The 15,742-nt window shown below is 57.3% G+C and overlaps 2 protein-coding genes across 4 annotated transcripts in view; one reads left to right on the forward strand and one right to left on the reverse strand.

Annotated features, from left to right (window-relative positions):
* Positions 1-437: 437 nt before the first annotated feature.
* On the reverse strand, positions 438-10,538 carry NSMCE4A (NSE4 homolog A, SMC5-SMC6 complex component). 2 transcript variants are annotated; one of them, XM_070432016.1, is made up of 11 exons: positions 10,227-10,538; positions 9,709-9,786; positions 8,263-8,393; positions 6,062-6,213; positions 4,759-4,858; positions 4,083-4,173; positions 3,404-3,498; positions 2,350-2,398; positions 1,602-1,696; positions 1,430-1,515; positions 438-606 (listed from the first exon to the last, which is right to left on the reverse strand). In XM_070432016.1, the coding sequence occupies exons 1-10, from the start codon at positions 10,510-10,512 to the stop codon at positions 1,432-1,434; spliced, it is 1,161 nt and encodes a 386-aa protein (XP_070288117.1). In that variant the 5' UTR covers positions 10,513-10,538; the 3' UTR covers positions 438-606; positions 1,430-1,431. The 2 variants fall into 2 exon arrangements, with proteins under 2 accessions (XP_070288117.1, XP_070288116.1); XM_070432015.1 differs by having other exon boundaries at positions 9,706-9,786.
* A 2,367-nt stretch (positions 10,539-12,905) lies between these two features.
* TACC2 (transforming acidic coiled-coil containing protein 2) overlaps positions 12,906-15,742 on the forward strand; it is a 99,451-nt gene continuing 96,614 nt past the window's right edge. For both annotated transcript variants that reach the window (XM_070432008.1, XM_070432007.1), the window contains exon 1: positions 12,906-12,961. The gene's annotated coding sequence lies outside the window, so the exon portion shown is untranslated. The remainder of the gene's footprint in view (positions 12,962-15,742) is intronic.

Raw genomic sequence — 15,742 nt, forward strand, 5'->3', positions numbered from 1 at the left:
ACTAGGGACTCAGAGCACTGGGCACAGACCCGAAAGCCCAGCAAAGACCAGGCCCTGGGAGCAGCCTGCATCCGCCTGGGTGTGGTCCCCTCTAGCGGCCAGCAGCCTCGGGGACAGAGGACTGGCGAGACGGACCCACAGCTGGCTGGCTGGGAAGGTGGTCCAGCCTGGCTTGGCAAGGACCGAGGAGCTGCTTGTGTGTAAGTCATGGGCTGAGTCACGTGACATTGCTGATACTTGACCACGTTTTGGCACAAAGACTATTTCATGTGGTACAACCTGTTACGTGTGGAGCCGACGAGCTGACTGCACAGCCAGGGACGTAACAAGGACCATCATGATGTGCAGGCCACTACCAGCCGGTCTGAAACTTCCTGTGGGACCGGACTGGAGAGAAGCCACTCTCCTGACAACAGAACAAAGAGCAACTACAACTATTTGTGAACATGGCAGTGCATCTCCTTTAATCAAAGACAACCATGACAAATCGATACACTATCAAAAGCTACAGTTTACTAAAAACAATCTGCCTTTAAAAACGTTCAATCATACAATATATACAACACATGCTGCTTTCCTTTCTGGATTTCACTATCCATTAGAGTCCTAAAAGGGAGGAGGGGAAATAGCTGGTTAACAGTTTAGAAATCAAAAGTTGACTTAATATACAAGAATGCAACCTAACAGCTAGCCCTCCTCAGTGCATAGGCCCAGTTCACCCATCACACACCTACCTTATGTCAATACTCCTCCCCTCTCCCTCAGGACCCCAGAACAAAAGCAGCTCAATTAATTGAGGCACTTGTGAAGAGTTTACATTTTAACTCTCAAAATCATAGAATACTTCAGCTAGAAAAAGACGCCTCCCCGTTTTATGGAGATTCATAGATCTGTCAGGCAAATGTGGCCGAGCGTGAGCAGGTGAATTGCCCGCCACCATAAAGGGGCAGAGCCAGCCGAGTCCCGGTCTCCCAGGCCCCCCACAGCTGCTTGCAGAAGCCAGATCACCACTGAGCCTTCCTTGCAGCAATGCGCTCCTTCGTAGAAAGGCAGAGTTCCCTCACAGCATCGCTCGTTTGAGAAATGGCCATTTCCTAACTTCATTTTGAGGGGATCCTCCTTTTCTCCTTTGTACCCACAAAGTAAGCAAATCTAACGGGACACTGAACCAAACCGATGGGAGGCTTCCATATTCACTTACGTACTGATGGGTCATGCTAGGAGTTAAAAAAGCCACGCCAGGACCTAGCTGCTCTGCCTCTACCGACTGCCTACCAAAGAGGGGATCAACCACAGGGCCTGCCCAGCCTTTGTCCCCAACAAGGGAGGCAACGGGCGGCAAGACCCACACTTGCCCAGAATATGCCCCGCGGGATGGTCAGACGCCTGGAGCGTTTGCTAAAAGCCTCGGTTGCCCCCAGAGCCTTACCTTCAGCTGCCGTCGGCACTCAGGCTCTGCCGGCTCGGGCCGGAGACGATCACGGGCTCCGAGATCTCAAAGGTCCGCACGATCTCCTGCAGAGCAAAGAACAGGTGGGCACGGGCTTACGAACAAGGTCCAGGGAGGGCGGGACCACCTGTGGGCATGGGCGGAGCTTTACCTCCCAGTCGCGGTAACTCAAAGCTATAATCCCTTGATTCCTGATTTGGGTGTTTTGGTCAATGCCCTCACTTTCCTCATTAATATTAACAGGCTCTGTTTGAAAGACAAAAGTTTTCAAAGGTTATCCACTCAGAAGAGGTAAGCTAAACAGGAACTGACAAATAACTGGAATGAAACCTGTATCGAGAAGACGATTCCAATTCTACCTAGATATTGGGACTTCATGCATCACTGAGTTGTAATGTTATTATAGTAGCAAGTCATCCATTTGTTTTCATTAAAAAAATGTAGTCGAGTAACACATTCTACCACTTGGAAACCTTGCATCTCTGCGTAGCAACCACGGAGCTGCGCCCTGGCGGTCTTCACTCTCTACGAGTTCTTACCAGGAGCAATTACTCAACTAAGAAGCAAAGATTCTCTCAGGGAGCGAAGGCGCTGGCATTAGGAGAAAATCGGAAGAAAACTACAAAAATATTGGCAATGACCAACTTTCTAACTTAAAATTTGAGGGAAATTATATGATTTCTTGTTCATCTTGACAGCAGATGTTGAACCAAATCAATGATAGAGATGAATCCATTGTTTTAAACTATGGCCACATTTTCAGTTGGTTGAGAAAGATACAGCATTACAAGAGTTTGTTTCCTAAAGTGAAAACTCACTCACATTTAGTAAAATACATAAACTCTAGTACCAAATAAATTTTCTCTAAAACTAATTTTCCTGAACATAGGATCATTTACCTATTATTGGCAGTCGGTCTTGGTCAAGTTTTATTCTTGCAAAACCATCCTAAAACACACCAAAAAAATGATTTTAGAAGACTACAATTTAGATCCTATAACCACTGGATTAAAAAGTTATTCAGAAAGTTTTGTATCTCAGACAATGAAACTGTGACAACAGTGGGGCGATTACATGGACAAGACCTGAACGTTTTTCTTTACACGCCTCCCGGGTCTCTCACAGCTTTCCTACTCGACACGCCTCGCCCCAGGATCTCGAGGACTAAACTGTCTTCCTCCTTAACCGATACAAGCGTTTTTTTGCATACTCACATTTTATCATGCATAATTCTATAATGTACCATTGACAAAATATGCCTGTTACCATTTCTGGGAAAACTTTGGTCAATGCAAGATTTTTGTCTCAGGTTAAGATCACTTTCCTCTTACATGTGCTGGAAAGCAATCCGGTGAGACACAGTCTAAGCAAGCTCCTTAGCACTTTACCTCCTTTAAAGCAACTTCCGGCTTAGAGCTACAAGACCACTGTACGCCCTCCTCCACGTGCTGCACACCTGCTTTATCACTCTCTGTAGACACGGGGTGGGTCAAAGCAGGCTGACAGTGGTTTACGTGGAAAATACAATAAATACTAATCCAGGGTTCCACGGCTGTGAGCCTCCTTTGGCCCACCTCGCATATTATATTATCAGTTTTTATGAGAGTACGTGATAGACCACGTGGCCCTGATGCTCCTTGAGAACAGGGAGATTCTACTAACACGACAGCTATCGAACGCAGGGCATGTCCCGTGGATACCACAGTGCTATCGAACTCATAGTTCCATGTTCACATTTTGCCAATCCTTTCACTAAAATTCTAAACGGGAAAGCAAGCACCTAAATTATGAACTCGGTTTAGCCGGTGCTTCTGCCTCCAGGTCAGTTCCTATTTTGCGACAATGGGTCTACATTCACACTGGTTAGTACCCACTCCTCTGCCAGCTCCCTCCACAGTTTTTATTATTTATTTTTTAAAAGCTCATAAAAGCAATTAGAGAAATAATTCTTACCCTTACGATGAAGGAGACATGAAAGATGTTTTCCACCGTTCGAGGGAAAGAATGTGGGTCGACCACAAAGTCAAAGAAGGACATAGGCGTGTCGGCTACAGACAGAGGAGAAATTCTTCAGGACGGGGCGTGGCTGCTGCTCACCACTAAGCCCGAGGAAGGACGGGCACCCCCTGCCGTGGGAGTGCGAACAGATACGACCCTTCAGGGGGGCAGTTTGGCAAATCTATTAAAACCAGGCATGGCCCCTGGCCCCCCCGCCCCCCAAAACTGTCCTAAAAATATGAGCACCTGTGGACAAAGGCAGGCCAAGCTTCTCCCGCAGCTTACGGGGAGTGAAGGGCTATAAGGCCTCACTCGCCTGCCGCAGAGGGGCTGTCAGTGGGTCTATGATGCAGCCGTAGAGTGGGGGTCACCGACAAGAATAAAGGGACCCCACCCACTGAGAGGAAAGTGTCCACACGGAAGTCATGCTGCAGAAGAATGTGTGCACTGTGATCAGCTTTGAAAACCCCACAAAACACCCTACTATGTGCCTATTCATAGGACTGGCATAGCTCTGAGACCATCTGCGAATCTACCCAGCACGTTACAGGTGGCTGCCTCCGGGGAGGGAGAGGTGGGATGGGACACATCTAGCAAGTAGACTGCTCCATCTGGAACTTGGCGTCATACTTACGATCTTCTCGGAAGTATGTCTGCAACAACCCTAAGATCCGTTCTACTTCTTTTTCTGTGGCTTCTTGCTGAGACTCTTCCATTCTTTTTAGCTGAAAATATAAAGTTGTCATCAAGCCGACTGACGCACAGCGAACCTCCTGCTCTTCCCCAGGCACCTCCTCTAGGTCTCTCCCGGCTAGCAGTGCTTTTCAGGAACATTCCCTAGGAATTCTTCACACAGGAGTCACATGACCAAACCAGCCACCTTCAGGTCGAGCATAAAACAGCAAAACGCAAAAGGGTACTTTACAACAGCGCTCACACCTGGGTGTGGTTTGGCCTCTGGGGACATGGCCAATATGTGGCTGCCCCCCTGGGTGGGGAGGAAAGCTGCTCCTGACATCCAGTGGGAGACGGCCAAGGATGCTGCTGAACATCCCACAGGCACCAGACCGAGCCTCGAACAAGAACTTCCACCCCACGCGTGGTATCGGGAGGTTGAGAAACCCGGGCTTAGAACTGACCCCAAGTACTGGATGCATTAAGACTAAGACCAATGGTCAATCCAATAAAAAGTTTAAAGACTCAAATAACACGACTATTTAAGTGATTCCAGACCCTAACGCCTCGACAAGATGGCCAAACTGCACGTCCACCGCACTCGTGGCTGTTCCCACGTCAGGTGCTTTACAAACCTGGACAGGCATTTCCCGCTCCTTCTCCAGCGCACAGATCCTCCTGGGGCGCTCGGCGCGCGGCTTCGGCACAGGGCACTCGCCCTGGATGGAGCCCAACCTAACGGAAAAGGTGCTCTCAGAAGCGGCTCCGTGGGTACCAGCCTTCGGACAGGTGTGCGGGAGGCCCATGGCTCCAGCAGAGACCCTGGCTCCCTGCCCCGCTCCCTCCCAGAAGGCCCAGTGCAGACGGAAGCCACAGCGATAGGTGCAGCACGCAGAGGCCAAGCCCCAGGAATTCAGACCCCTGTGGCCCCTACACTTGAGCAACAAAAGGACACAGTGTAGGCAGGTGTGTCCTGTGCCCTGTAGGTCCCACGTGCAGCCTGGAGCACCACCCCGAGCGGGGCCGCCTGGCCTGCACTCAACAGCTCCGCTGGAGCAGCTACCGGAGGCTCCCAGGTTGGGGCCTGAGGGAGAACAAGCCTCGCCAGCTGGGGGGGCGGGGGGGGAGGGGAACCCAGGGAGGAGCCATCGCGGGCACAGGGTCACAGGCCGGCTGGTGAGTAAAGGGGTCGCTGCCAAAGGCCAGCCATCCACCTGGGATCTGACAGAGCCCAGCCCGCAGCAGCCAAAGAAAGACCCGGGTCCACCCCACAGTGCAGAGGCCTGACCTTTGCGCCCGAGCAGAGAAAGGGGTCGGGCCCCCGGCCCCGAGGCCTGTTAGGCAGGAACCTGTCCCCACACAGACCCACACGGGCCCCTCAGCCCCCCCGAGACACCAAAACCAGCCAGGGCCAGTCTCGAGGTTCTGAGGGGGCTCACGACGCACGGACGCCCGGCCGCGCCTCATGAGGAAGACACGATGGGCCTGGAGAAGGTGCTCTGGGACAAGGCCCACCCTCTGCACTCGGCCTCACCAAAGAGCCCTCGGAGTCTGCGCTTCCCCATCGGCTGAGCAGGAAGTTAGGACAGAAATGAGTGCGTTTGGGGAGAGAAACTCCAAAACCAAACTGGGCAGGTCCCATGGCAGTGACTCAAACAGCCTTCAAACGCAGGAGAGCAAGCATCCGGGCGGGAGCGTGACACACGCACTTCACACGTGTTCGTCTCGTGGTGCGAGGGGCACGGACTTTACGGATGAGACAAAGCGACCGGACGCAGGGACTCGAGGCTCCCTCACCACCAGGAGGGCCTGCCCTCAGCCTTTCCTGCCTCAGATAATCCCACATCATGGGCTCTTAAACCAGTTCGGTCCCTCTGTGCCTACACTCAAACACGACGTGCGGTTTACAAATGGTGGCCCGGGGGGTAGGAGCCTTACAGGAAGTGGAACGTGTGGGTTTTATTAAAGGTGTTTTCTGCCGTTTTCCCTGATATTCGCCAGGAGTCGTAGACTATGAACTCAAAGTCCGGGCTGTCGTCCTCGCGGACCAGCTCTTCGGCTTCCAGCGGGTTCACGCCCATGTGTGTCAGCTACGAAACAAGGGAAAAACCCAGTGAAGCCCCAGCAACCGTTCACCACACTGAGCCATCCTCTCTCGGCGGTAACAGGCCACAGGCACCGGCTGTGTCCGTGTGCAGACGCGCCGGCTGCATTTCTATTACCAAGATCACTTTATTGATAAATTCCCATTTTAAAAGCACCTGCTATGGGCAGAAGGTAGTCCTCAGTGCACCGAGGACTGTCGGGAGAGAGCGAGCTGTGGAGACATCTGTGGGTGCCACAGCTGGGTGCGGGGTTCTCCCAGCATCGAGTGGGTGGAGGCCAGGGATGCAGCTACATCCTCCCTGGTCCAGGCCCCAAACGGCCCCGGAGCCAGACGGGACCCGGCTCTGGCCCACGCAGGCTGTGGGCGTAGGGGCACACGCAGCTCATGTGTAAAATGCTAGTAAAATACTAGTTAGGCTGTGCCAGCATAAAACACGCAATCACGCCCCAACCACACGCTCCAAGACAACAGGGAAGCTGAGCTGCGTTGGGATTTTCATTTTTAGCTGACCCCTGGCCCCTGCTCAGTGGTCTCAGCACCCAGAGGCCAGGCCCCTGAGCCCCTCCTCAGCACCCAGGGGCCGCGGGCACGGAGGAGGGTGGCCCTGCTGGCAGCCGCCTTCCTGGGGAGCTGGCGGGAGTGCGTCCTCTCTCAGAGGAGCTCGCAGAAAAGGCGACACTCTCTCTGCTAGGAGAGCACGTGGTCGTTACATTATACGATTACAAAGTGTCCAGAGGTTATCGACTAAAATGGTCACACACACAGAGCAATCATCCAAGTCCTCCGAGAGCGTAACCCCAGGAAGGCAACCCCACTCGGGGGAAAGCGGCTGCTGGAAGCAGGTCAGAGAGCCCGTCAGCCCTGCATCTCCTGCCCCCTCCCCCCCCCCCTCCCCCCCCCCCCCCCCCACCTCCTCCGGCTGCCCCTCCACCCCTGGCCGCCGCCCACTTGTAGGGGATGTCCCACTCCTGCCTGGTCCAATGCACTGCCTTTTCTTTATCATTTATCGGCTCTGTACTTGGCATCCTACTTGGAGAGGTCTTCCCCACATGGACGCTGGACAGCTATTAATTTAGGGTTTTATATGGAATGCTTTCAGACTTCTGGAACTTACTTTGATAGGTTATTTAAAGTACAGAGCTTTAGCCTGATAAATAAAAGTAAGTTTTAAAAAGATGACCCAATATCAGGTCACTCTGCTGAGCGGTACGTGAATGTGCCTTTTAAAAAACGCACTAACTTCAAAATAAAAAGGTTTTTTTAAGAACAGAGAAAAATGTACGATTTGAAATTTAAGTAATTTAAATTTTTAAAGAATTCTAAGGTTTTAAGAACAACAAACACCTCATACCTTTACAAAATAATGAATTTATCTGGTCAGATCTCATGGTATTAAATCACATTTAACAAACATCCAGTCGGAAGGCTGCCGACCCAGCAGAGACCTGAGGGCAGAGGTGAGCACAGAGTAGAATAAAAAAGACAACAGGAGGGAAAAGGTCGCACTATGGTGTCAGGGCAAACCCATCACCGAGAAGCCGCACAATTTCAGGTAACAACCACCACTCAAACCCATTAAGAGGCAAAATAAATAAATAAATAAATAAAACAACAGGAAAAAAAAAAAAAAGAAAAAGAACCCAATCATATTCATATGGTTCTGAAATAGCATATTCTCAGACTGACTCACACACCCGCCCACCAGCCCTGACTGGTCGCCGGCGAGCCTGCCCCTGCCGTCCTGGGCAAAGGTCCCCGTCACCCAGAACAAACTAGGAACTTGACGAGGAAACAGCGCGGCCGTTTGTACGTCCACAGCCCCGGAGCCTCGGAAGCTGCGATCCCAGCTGCTCCGAGCTCCGACGGCCCCCTCAGCTCTCCTGCCACCCGTCTACCTGGGTGAGTCTCTTGCCAGAACTCTGAGCCCCCAGGAAGGAACAGTGGAGTGACAGCTATTTGCATATGGACATGGCAGAGCAGACAACTGGATGACGAAACTTTTCTTTTAAAGATTCTGTCGCTTTGAACTTACGAGAGTTTCCACGTATCTTAACATATCAAACGAGTTCAGATCAGAACGCAGCTGCTTGGCCTTCTCTTTGCCCAGATCTGAGGCCAAAACAAGAAAGTGGGCGTCCAGGACGGCTTCCCTGGCTCGGGACACTGTTCAGGAGAGAGACACGCGTTACACCGTCTGCCGTGGCCCCTGTGTTTCCAGCCATCACTCGCCCTTCCCGGCCAACCACCCGTCTCGCTGGAAACGCTGGCTCCCGCCCAGCTCACCACACTCTGCAAGCAGAGCCGACCAGTCTCCCTAGAGCCAGCCGCCTCCACTTCTACTCCCGGGAACCGACCACCACCTTTCGTAACCGCCAACTAACAAAACCTCCGTCTTCACAGAGGGCTGACTGGGCCCGCTGTGCGCTGACTGGGCCCGCTGTGCGCTGACTGGGCCCGCTGTGCGCTGACTGGGCCCGCTGTGCGCTGACTGGGCCCGCTGTGCGCTGACTGGGCCCGCTGTGCGCTGACTGGGCCTGCTGTGCGCTGACTGGGCCCGCTGTGCGCTGACTGGGCCCGCTGCGCGCTGACTGGCAATCGCTACTGGTCAAGGAGCCTGGGCTGAAACAGTGTGAGGGCCGGGCAGCCCAGGCCCCACCTGCAGGCGGCAAGGCAGTGCCCTCTGAGGACGGACGATCCAAAAAGATGGGACCTCGGACATGGAACTAAAGATAAGCTACTGCCTGCCTGGCCGGGCGGCTCAGTGGTTGAGAATCCACCCAGGAACCAGGAGGTCAGGGTTCAATTCCCCGTGGGGGCACACGCCTGGGTTGCGGCTGGATCCCCAGTGGGGGGTGTGCAAAAGGCAGCCGATCCATGATTCTCTCTCATCGTTGATGTTTCTATCTCTCTCTCCCTTCCTCTCTGAAATCAATAAAAATACATCTTTTTAAAAAATAGAAGCTACAGCGAGAGATTTAAATAAAAGGAGATGAGAGGGGAGTGGGAGGGAGGCTGAGGATGAACTTGGGGTGAGGAGGGGAGCGGCCTCCGAGGGCAGCAGGGCTGAGGGCTGGGTTCCGGGCCCACAGGGACAAGGACGTGGAAAGATGCTCCGAACAGTAAAGGCCGAGCGGAAGGAAGTCCGGGGAGATGCCCGCGGCCGAGTTCAAACAGAACTGCCCCCCCCCCTGCTCCCCAGTCCCTGCCATTGGCATCACCCCTTCCTGGACGCTCCTGGGCTGGGGGCCTGGCGACCCCCGCTTCTGTGTTTACGGGTCATTTCCCCCGTATTTCGGGGGAGCCTGCGCATGGGGCCACGAGTGAGAGGCGCTGCAGACTGGTTCCGGGACGGTGTGATGTCAGCACCGCGGCTCCGATGTAGACCGAAGGGGGACGCTCCCGAGCATCTGCCACGAAGGGCGGCCACAGGGAAAGCAAAGGGCAGGAAAGACGCATCGGAAACAAACACAGGAACCACCTCCATTGAACAGGGTGTTGGCCTCCTCCAGCACCTCGGTCAGCCGGTCGCTGGCGTTCAGGATGTCCTCCCGGTTCTCTGTTCCAAAGACACACACACTGGGAGGGGCTGGCCCTCCCCACGCCCGCGCGCCCGCCCCGCGCGCGCCCCCCGCCTCCCGCGCCCTCATCTTCGGAACCAAAAGGCGCCCAGGAGCTTGGCGAAGGCCGCGCCCCAGGCGACGGGGACTCCGGGAGGCGGCTCCCTCCACCCGCGCCCGCAGCCGGGGCGCAGCGCGGGCCGGGCGGTTCCCGAACTTGGGGAGTCCCAGGAGCCCCCGGCCACGCCGCGCAGGGACCCGCGCAGGGGACAGCTCTCCGGGCTGCCCCGGGTGCCGTCCCGCCGGGGGACCCGCCCCCGCAAGGTCGTGCGGTCCGAGGGAGACCAGGGATGCGGGGGGCCCTTGGGGAGCCGCCCGAGGCGCCGCGGAGCAGCCGCCCCGCCTGCACCCCGCGCCCCCGCCCCGACCCCCGCCTTACGCTGCACGGAGTTGATGAGCGCCCGGTACTGGTGGCGGATCTGGCGGCACAGGCCGTGGTCCGTCTCCGCCTCCAGGCTCGCGGGGTCCAGCAGCTCGTCCCCCGAGTCCGACGGCTCCCCGTCCTCCAGGCTCGGGCGCTCGGGGGCCTCCCTGCGCGCGGGCGCGGCGCCGCGGCGGGACCCCAGGGGGGAGCGGGAGCGGGAGCGGGAGCGGGGGCGCCCCCGGTGCGGCTCGCGGGCCCGGCCGCGGCCCTCCGGCCGCCGCCCGCTGCTGTCCCCCGACATCGCCGCGCCGCCACCTCGGGCGGAAGTTCGCGCCAGAAACTGAAACCCGGAGCCGCGAGCGCGCTCCCCGCGGGTCGGCCGGGGCCGCCGGCGCACAGCGCCCCCCATGGCCGGAGGCCGGCACTGCAGCGGCCGGAGCGGCGCGCGGGGGCAGAGCGCCCCTCGAGGCAACTCAGGGGACCACAGCGGCCGCAAGTCCTCGGCCCGCCCTCTGCCCGCCCTCTGCCCGCCCTCTGCGGACCGAGACCCGCGCGCTCACGCCGGTCCCCGCGCCCACCCCACGCGGCTTCCGGGGGGCCGTGGCGCCCAGCACCCGGCCACGGTCTGGCACGTCCTGGGCACGCAGCGCCCCTTCTAGCTGCGTGTCGGCACCATGTGGTGGGCTCTCAAGCTAACACATTCAAAAATACGCGGCACAGGTGGGATCATATGCAGTATCGTTTCAAAGACAAATGTATAAATTCCATCCCGTGCATTTCGGCTTTTACTGCAAATGCTGTTTTCCCAAAGTTCTCTCTGGCGCCGAGAACACATTTTCTCACAGGAACAGCATGAGCACACAAGCCTGCAAAGAGTTCACTTTCTGCACCACGGCTGCTATTCATGGCGGCCTGGCGCCGACACCCACTCTACCCGCTCACCTGGGTCTCAGGACGGCCTCCTGCTTCGCTGGCTGGACGGATGGTAGATGGGACATGATTCCCACCAACGCCTGCACTTGCTCTCCAGCGCCCCTGGGCTTTCCTAGCTTCCCCTCTTCCACCTTCATGGCTCCCTCCTCAACAGTGAGAAACTGGTCACTGATTGTGAAAGTACCTACCCACTTGCCCATCCCTTTTTAAAAATATATTTTTGTTGATTTCAGAGAGGGAGAGGGAAACATCAATAATGACAGGAGCATCGATTGGTGATTGGTTGCCTCCTGCACACCGCGCCCCCCCCCCCCACATTGGGGATGAGCTGCGGGGTGTCCCTGAGCCACGTGGCCTGCGCTTCCCACCGAGCACCCTGCCTGGTGTGCCCCCTGCACTGTCGCTGCCCAGGAGCCCCCCGGGGAGCGGGAACCAGGGCCAGGCACAGACACAGGGATGAACCCCCTGTGAGCCCTGCAGTGAGAGGTCTCAGGGTCCCCCTGCCGGGGCATGGGGCTCAGCTGCTCCCAGAACCCAGTCCAAGCCCCTAAAGGAGGAGCAAGGAGGGTCCGTGTCCTGGGGCTGCTGCTCCGATGACTGCAGACTGGCCTCAACCCACAGGAACATGTGCTCCCCCATTCTGGGGCCAGAACCTGAAATCAGGGTGTCGGCGGCTGTGCTCCCCTGGGGGCTCCAGGGCGGGTCCTTCCTGCCCCTTCAGCTTCAGGGGGCTCCTGGCCTCACCCCATCAAACTTCACGTGATCCATCCTCCATCTCCACGTGACTTCCCAGGTGTGTTCACATGGCCCCGCCCCTGTTCACTGACATTTTAAAATATATATATATTTTATTAATTTCAGAAAGGAATGGAGAGGGAGAGAGAGAGAGAAGCATCAGTGATGAGAGAGAACCATGGGTTGGCTGCCTCTTGCACGCCCCCCACTGGGGATGAGCCCGTAACCCGGGCCTGTGCCCTGAAAGGGACTGGAACCCTGACCTCTTGGCTCATAGGTCAAAGCTCAACCACGGAGCCACGCGGCCGGGCCCTCCTCTTTTTCTTTTTTACACAAAGGTAGCATCTGATACACACCGTTCTGAACCTTCCGTGTTTTGTCCCATTTAATGACGCATCTTGGAGAGTTTTCAGTGTTGGTGTGTAAAGAGATCCACATCCTTCGCGACAGTTACCGCTTTCCTGCCGCCTGGCCGCCCCTTCCTCCCCTGAGCCCTGAGGTCCTGCTCCTTCTCCCTCCTCGGGGCACACCCACATCTCGGAAAGGACAGCTTGGTTGTGTGAGGTCTGTAGAAGCTGATGAGGATCGGTCTCTGTTTCCTCGGAGCCCTTCTGATTCTATAGCCCTTCATCTCCTCCTCCTCCTCCTCCTCCTCCTTCTTCTCCTTCTTCTTCCTCTTCTCCTTCTTCTTCTTCTTCCTCATAAGTCTGCTTTGTTTTGAAAAGTGGCTCATCCGCCCCCAACATGTAGAACAGCCTCAAGTCGATGATACTGCAGCCGACGGCGGTCGGAACTGGCTTTGGATCTCAAACAAACCTGGAGGAGAGGAGCAGCCCGGGCAGTTCGGGACCTGCACACGCTGCCCCGTCCTCCTCCCTCGGGCAGAGCTTTCTGGAAAGCCGCCGCCAGGCCAGGCCAGGCCGGGGTCAGATTGCTGGCGGCTGCTGCCTCCCAGGCCGGCGTCCCAGCCACCAGCCCGTGCACATTTATAGCAGCTTCCATGTGATCCGGGCAGACGACGGGCGAGGGCGGCCCGGAGCGCCGGCATCGGAGAGCCTCCCTGCCCCCCAGCCAGGGGCCCGGTAAGTCAGACGCGGAGGGACGGCTGGGAGGGTTCGGCTGCTGAGAGTAGAGGGATCCGTGCATTTCTCTTTCTTTCTTTTTCGGTGAGAAGGGAAAAGAGAAGCACACCTGAGCCTCCTAACCGCCTCCCTCCCCCTCCAGGTCGCCTTCTAAACACAGGGGCTGAATGTTTCTTTCCTGTCAGGGAGGCGGTGGCCCCTTTGGTCCAGACCCTGGTCTGTTCACTGTGAAATAAGGCTGAGCAGTTCCCTGGCCTCCCAGGGCCTGTGCGTGCAAATGCGAAGTTCAAGTCCCGGGATTCGCTGGGAGGTGAGCTGAGAGAGGCCCCTGGCCCCGACCGCCAGGAGTCTGTGGGAAACGGTTATTTTTAACCTCCTGCTGGTGTTGACGGAGGGTTTGCACCGCGCCTCTCAGACTCCCACAAGCCCATCCCCTGCCGATTCGGACGCTGCGGCTGCCAAGGGGCGCTGCCCTGGGAGCTCACAAAACCTGGGGGGTCCCGAGCCGGACAGGAGGTCGGTTACAACGGAGCCACCGGGCCGCAGTGAAGTAGGGCTGGTCCTAACCTCTGGGAGAATCCTGCAGCCGGTCCGGTGACACACGGTGGAGCGTGTGCGTGTATGTGTGCGTGTGTGTGTGCGTGTGTCCCGTTTGCCAGCATGCTCCTCCACAGAAATGCAGACCAGAAGTCTTTTTTATTTTTTTTGTTAATCCTCACCTGAGGTTATTTTTTTCCCATTGATTTTTAGAGAGAGGGGAAGTGGGGAGGCGAGAGAGAAACATCCATGTGAGAGAGACACAGCGAAGGGTTGCCTCCCGCACATGCTCCCACGGGGGCCAGAACAAACCTGTAACCCAGCCCTTGACTGGGAATCGAACCCGAGACCCGCCGGTGCTCGGGCCGACGCTCTGCGCTGAGCCACCCGGGCCAGGGCCAGCCTGGAATTCTCTCTCCAGGCGCCGCCGCGCAGTCTGACCTGTGACATCTGCACAGAGTGCGCCGGGGCCCCTCCGGGGTGAGCTAGTTGAGTGTTTGACCAGATAGAGCAGCTGACTTTAAGCCGGCCGTCGTGTGTGGCCCACGAACGATGCTAAACGTGCCCAGGGCCCTGGCAGGAAAGAGACCCCCATCCCGGCTCATAAGAAAGAGAACCGCCCCGGCCGGCGTGGCTCAGCGGGTGAGCGTCGACCTAGGAGCCAGGAGGTCAGGGTGCGATGCCCGGTCAGGGCACAGGCCTGGGCTGTTTGCTCGATCCCCAGTGGGGGGCGTGCAGGAGGCCGCTGATCCATGATTCTCTCTCATTGATGTTTCTATCTCTCTCTCCCTCTCCCTTCCTCTCTGAAATCAATAATAATAATAATAATAATAATAATAATAATAAAACAACAAAAAAGAATGAGCCGTTTTCAGAGCGAAGGACAAAGGCAGGTCCCCAAATGCCACTGGCCCAGGCGTGTGACTTCTCGGGCGGGGCGCTGGGTGCAATGACAGGTGCACTGACGGCCCTCGAGGGGGTTGCTTAATAAGCCTCTGGCGTGGGGGGGGGGGGGGGCAAGGGGGGCGGATGGGGGGGATGGAGGTGGGGGCCAGGACCAGGACAAGCACAGGAAACCCAGCTCACCCTGATGCGACCCTGGTCCGAGGCTCTGATCTGCAAGGAGCCCAGGGGGGCGGGCGGGGGGCGGTTTGTCCATCTCACCGCAGGAGGCCCGGCCCAGCCTGAAGCGCTGGGAACCGCAGCTGTCGTCGATTCCCAGTCTTTGGTGAGGGCACCAGGGAGCCGCTGCCCTACAGACCAGCCAGGGGGCGAGCCTCTGAGCCCCTGGACAGTTCAGGGCCCTGGCCCGGGCCTCCCTTAGTGGAGAAGGTGTTTCCATCATCCTACCTGCTGCCCACGCAGGTGCGTGTTTCAGTCGTGGGCAGCGCCGTGGATGCCGGAGCCACGGAGGAGAGCTGCCACCTGCCAGGGTGTCCCAGATGTTGGGGGGGGGGGTGCTGTTTGCCGTTGACCGGGTGGGAGCCGCTGTGAGGAGGGAGCCCCCGGGTGTGTCACCTAAAGAGGGGAACCTGCTCCAGCCGCACTCAGGGGGGTGGTGCCGGAGTCAGAGAGAGATCAGACCCAGCCACACGCCCGTGTCTGAATACGGCATGGGGATGGCGGGACCTGGGGTGGTCAGGGGTCTGGGACACGCGTGGAAGGTCCGGGTCCCCCAGAGCCGGCCCCTGGCGGGGAGCTGCCTGGGAGGCTCACCAAACCCCGAGATCCCTCTCAGGCTGTGCTCGCTCTGTGGGAAAGGACCAGAGGGGATGGTGGGGGAAGCTGGTGTGGTCGTGTCTACGGCGGCCCCCGTTTTCATTTCGAGGGGACGTGATTTTGTGGGTGACTCTGTGAGATTAAGAAACATGGGTCTGTCCCCGGTGAGGTTGAAACGGCCCCCGTGAGGTAGGGATGACCCTGGTCAGGTCGAAACGGCCCCATTGTGGTAGGGACAACCCCGGTCAGGTTGAAACAGCCCCAGTGTGGTAGGGACAACCCCGGTCAGGTTGAAACGGCCCCGGTGTGGTAGGGACGACCCCGGTCAGGTTGAAACGGCCCCGGTGTGGTAGGGACGACCCCGGTGAGGTTGAAACGGCCCCGGTGTGGTAGGGACGACCCCGGTCAGGTTGAAACGGCCCCCGTGAGGTAGGGACGACCCCGGTGAGGTTGAAACGGCCCCCGTGAGGTAGGGACGGCCCCGGTGAGGTTGAAACAGCCCCGGTGTGGTAGGGACAACCCCGG

The sequence above is a fragment of the Myotis yumanensis genome, unplaced genomic scaffold (assembly GCF_028538775.1).
Source record: "Myotis yumanensis isolate MYYU_CA2020_CCGP unplaced genomic scaffold, mMyoYum1.0.hap1 SCAF_13, whole genome shotgun sequence".
Classification (NCBI taxonomy): domain Eukaryota; kingdom Metazoa; phylum Chordata; class Mammalia; order Chiroptera; family Vespertilionidae; genus Myotis; species Myotis yumanensis.

Excerpts from the sequence above, each read along its gene's own strand:
- NSMCE4A (XM_070432015.1), bottom strand. The coding sequence starts at position 10,512 with ATGTCGGGGGACAGCAGCGGGCGGCGGCCGGAGGGCCGCGGCCGGGCC. Across the intron at positions 8,394-9,705 it reads CACCCTGTTCAATGGAGGTG|TGTCCCGAGCCAGGGAAGCC; the intron begins GTTCCTGTGTTT and ends TCTCCTGAACAG. Across the intron at positions 1,516-1,601 it reads TGAGTTACCGCGACTGGGAG|GAGATCGTGCGGACCTTTGA; the intron begins GTAAAGCTCCGC and ends TTTGCTCTGCAG.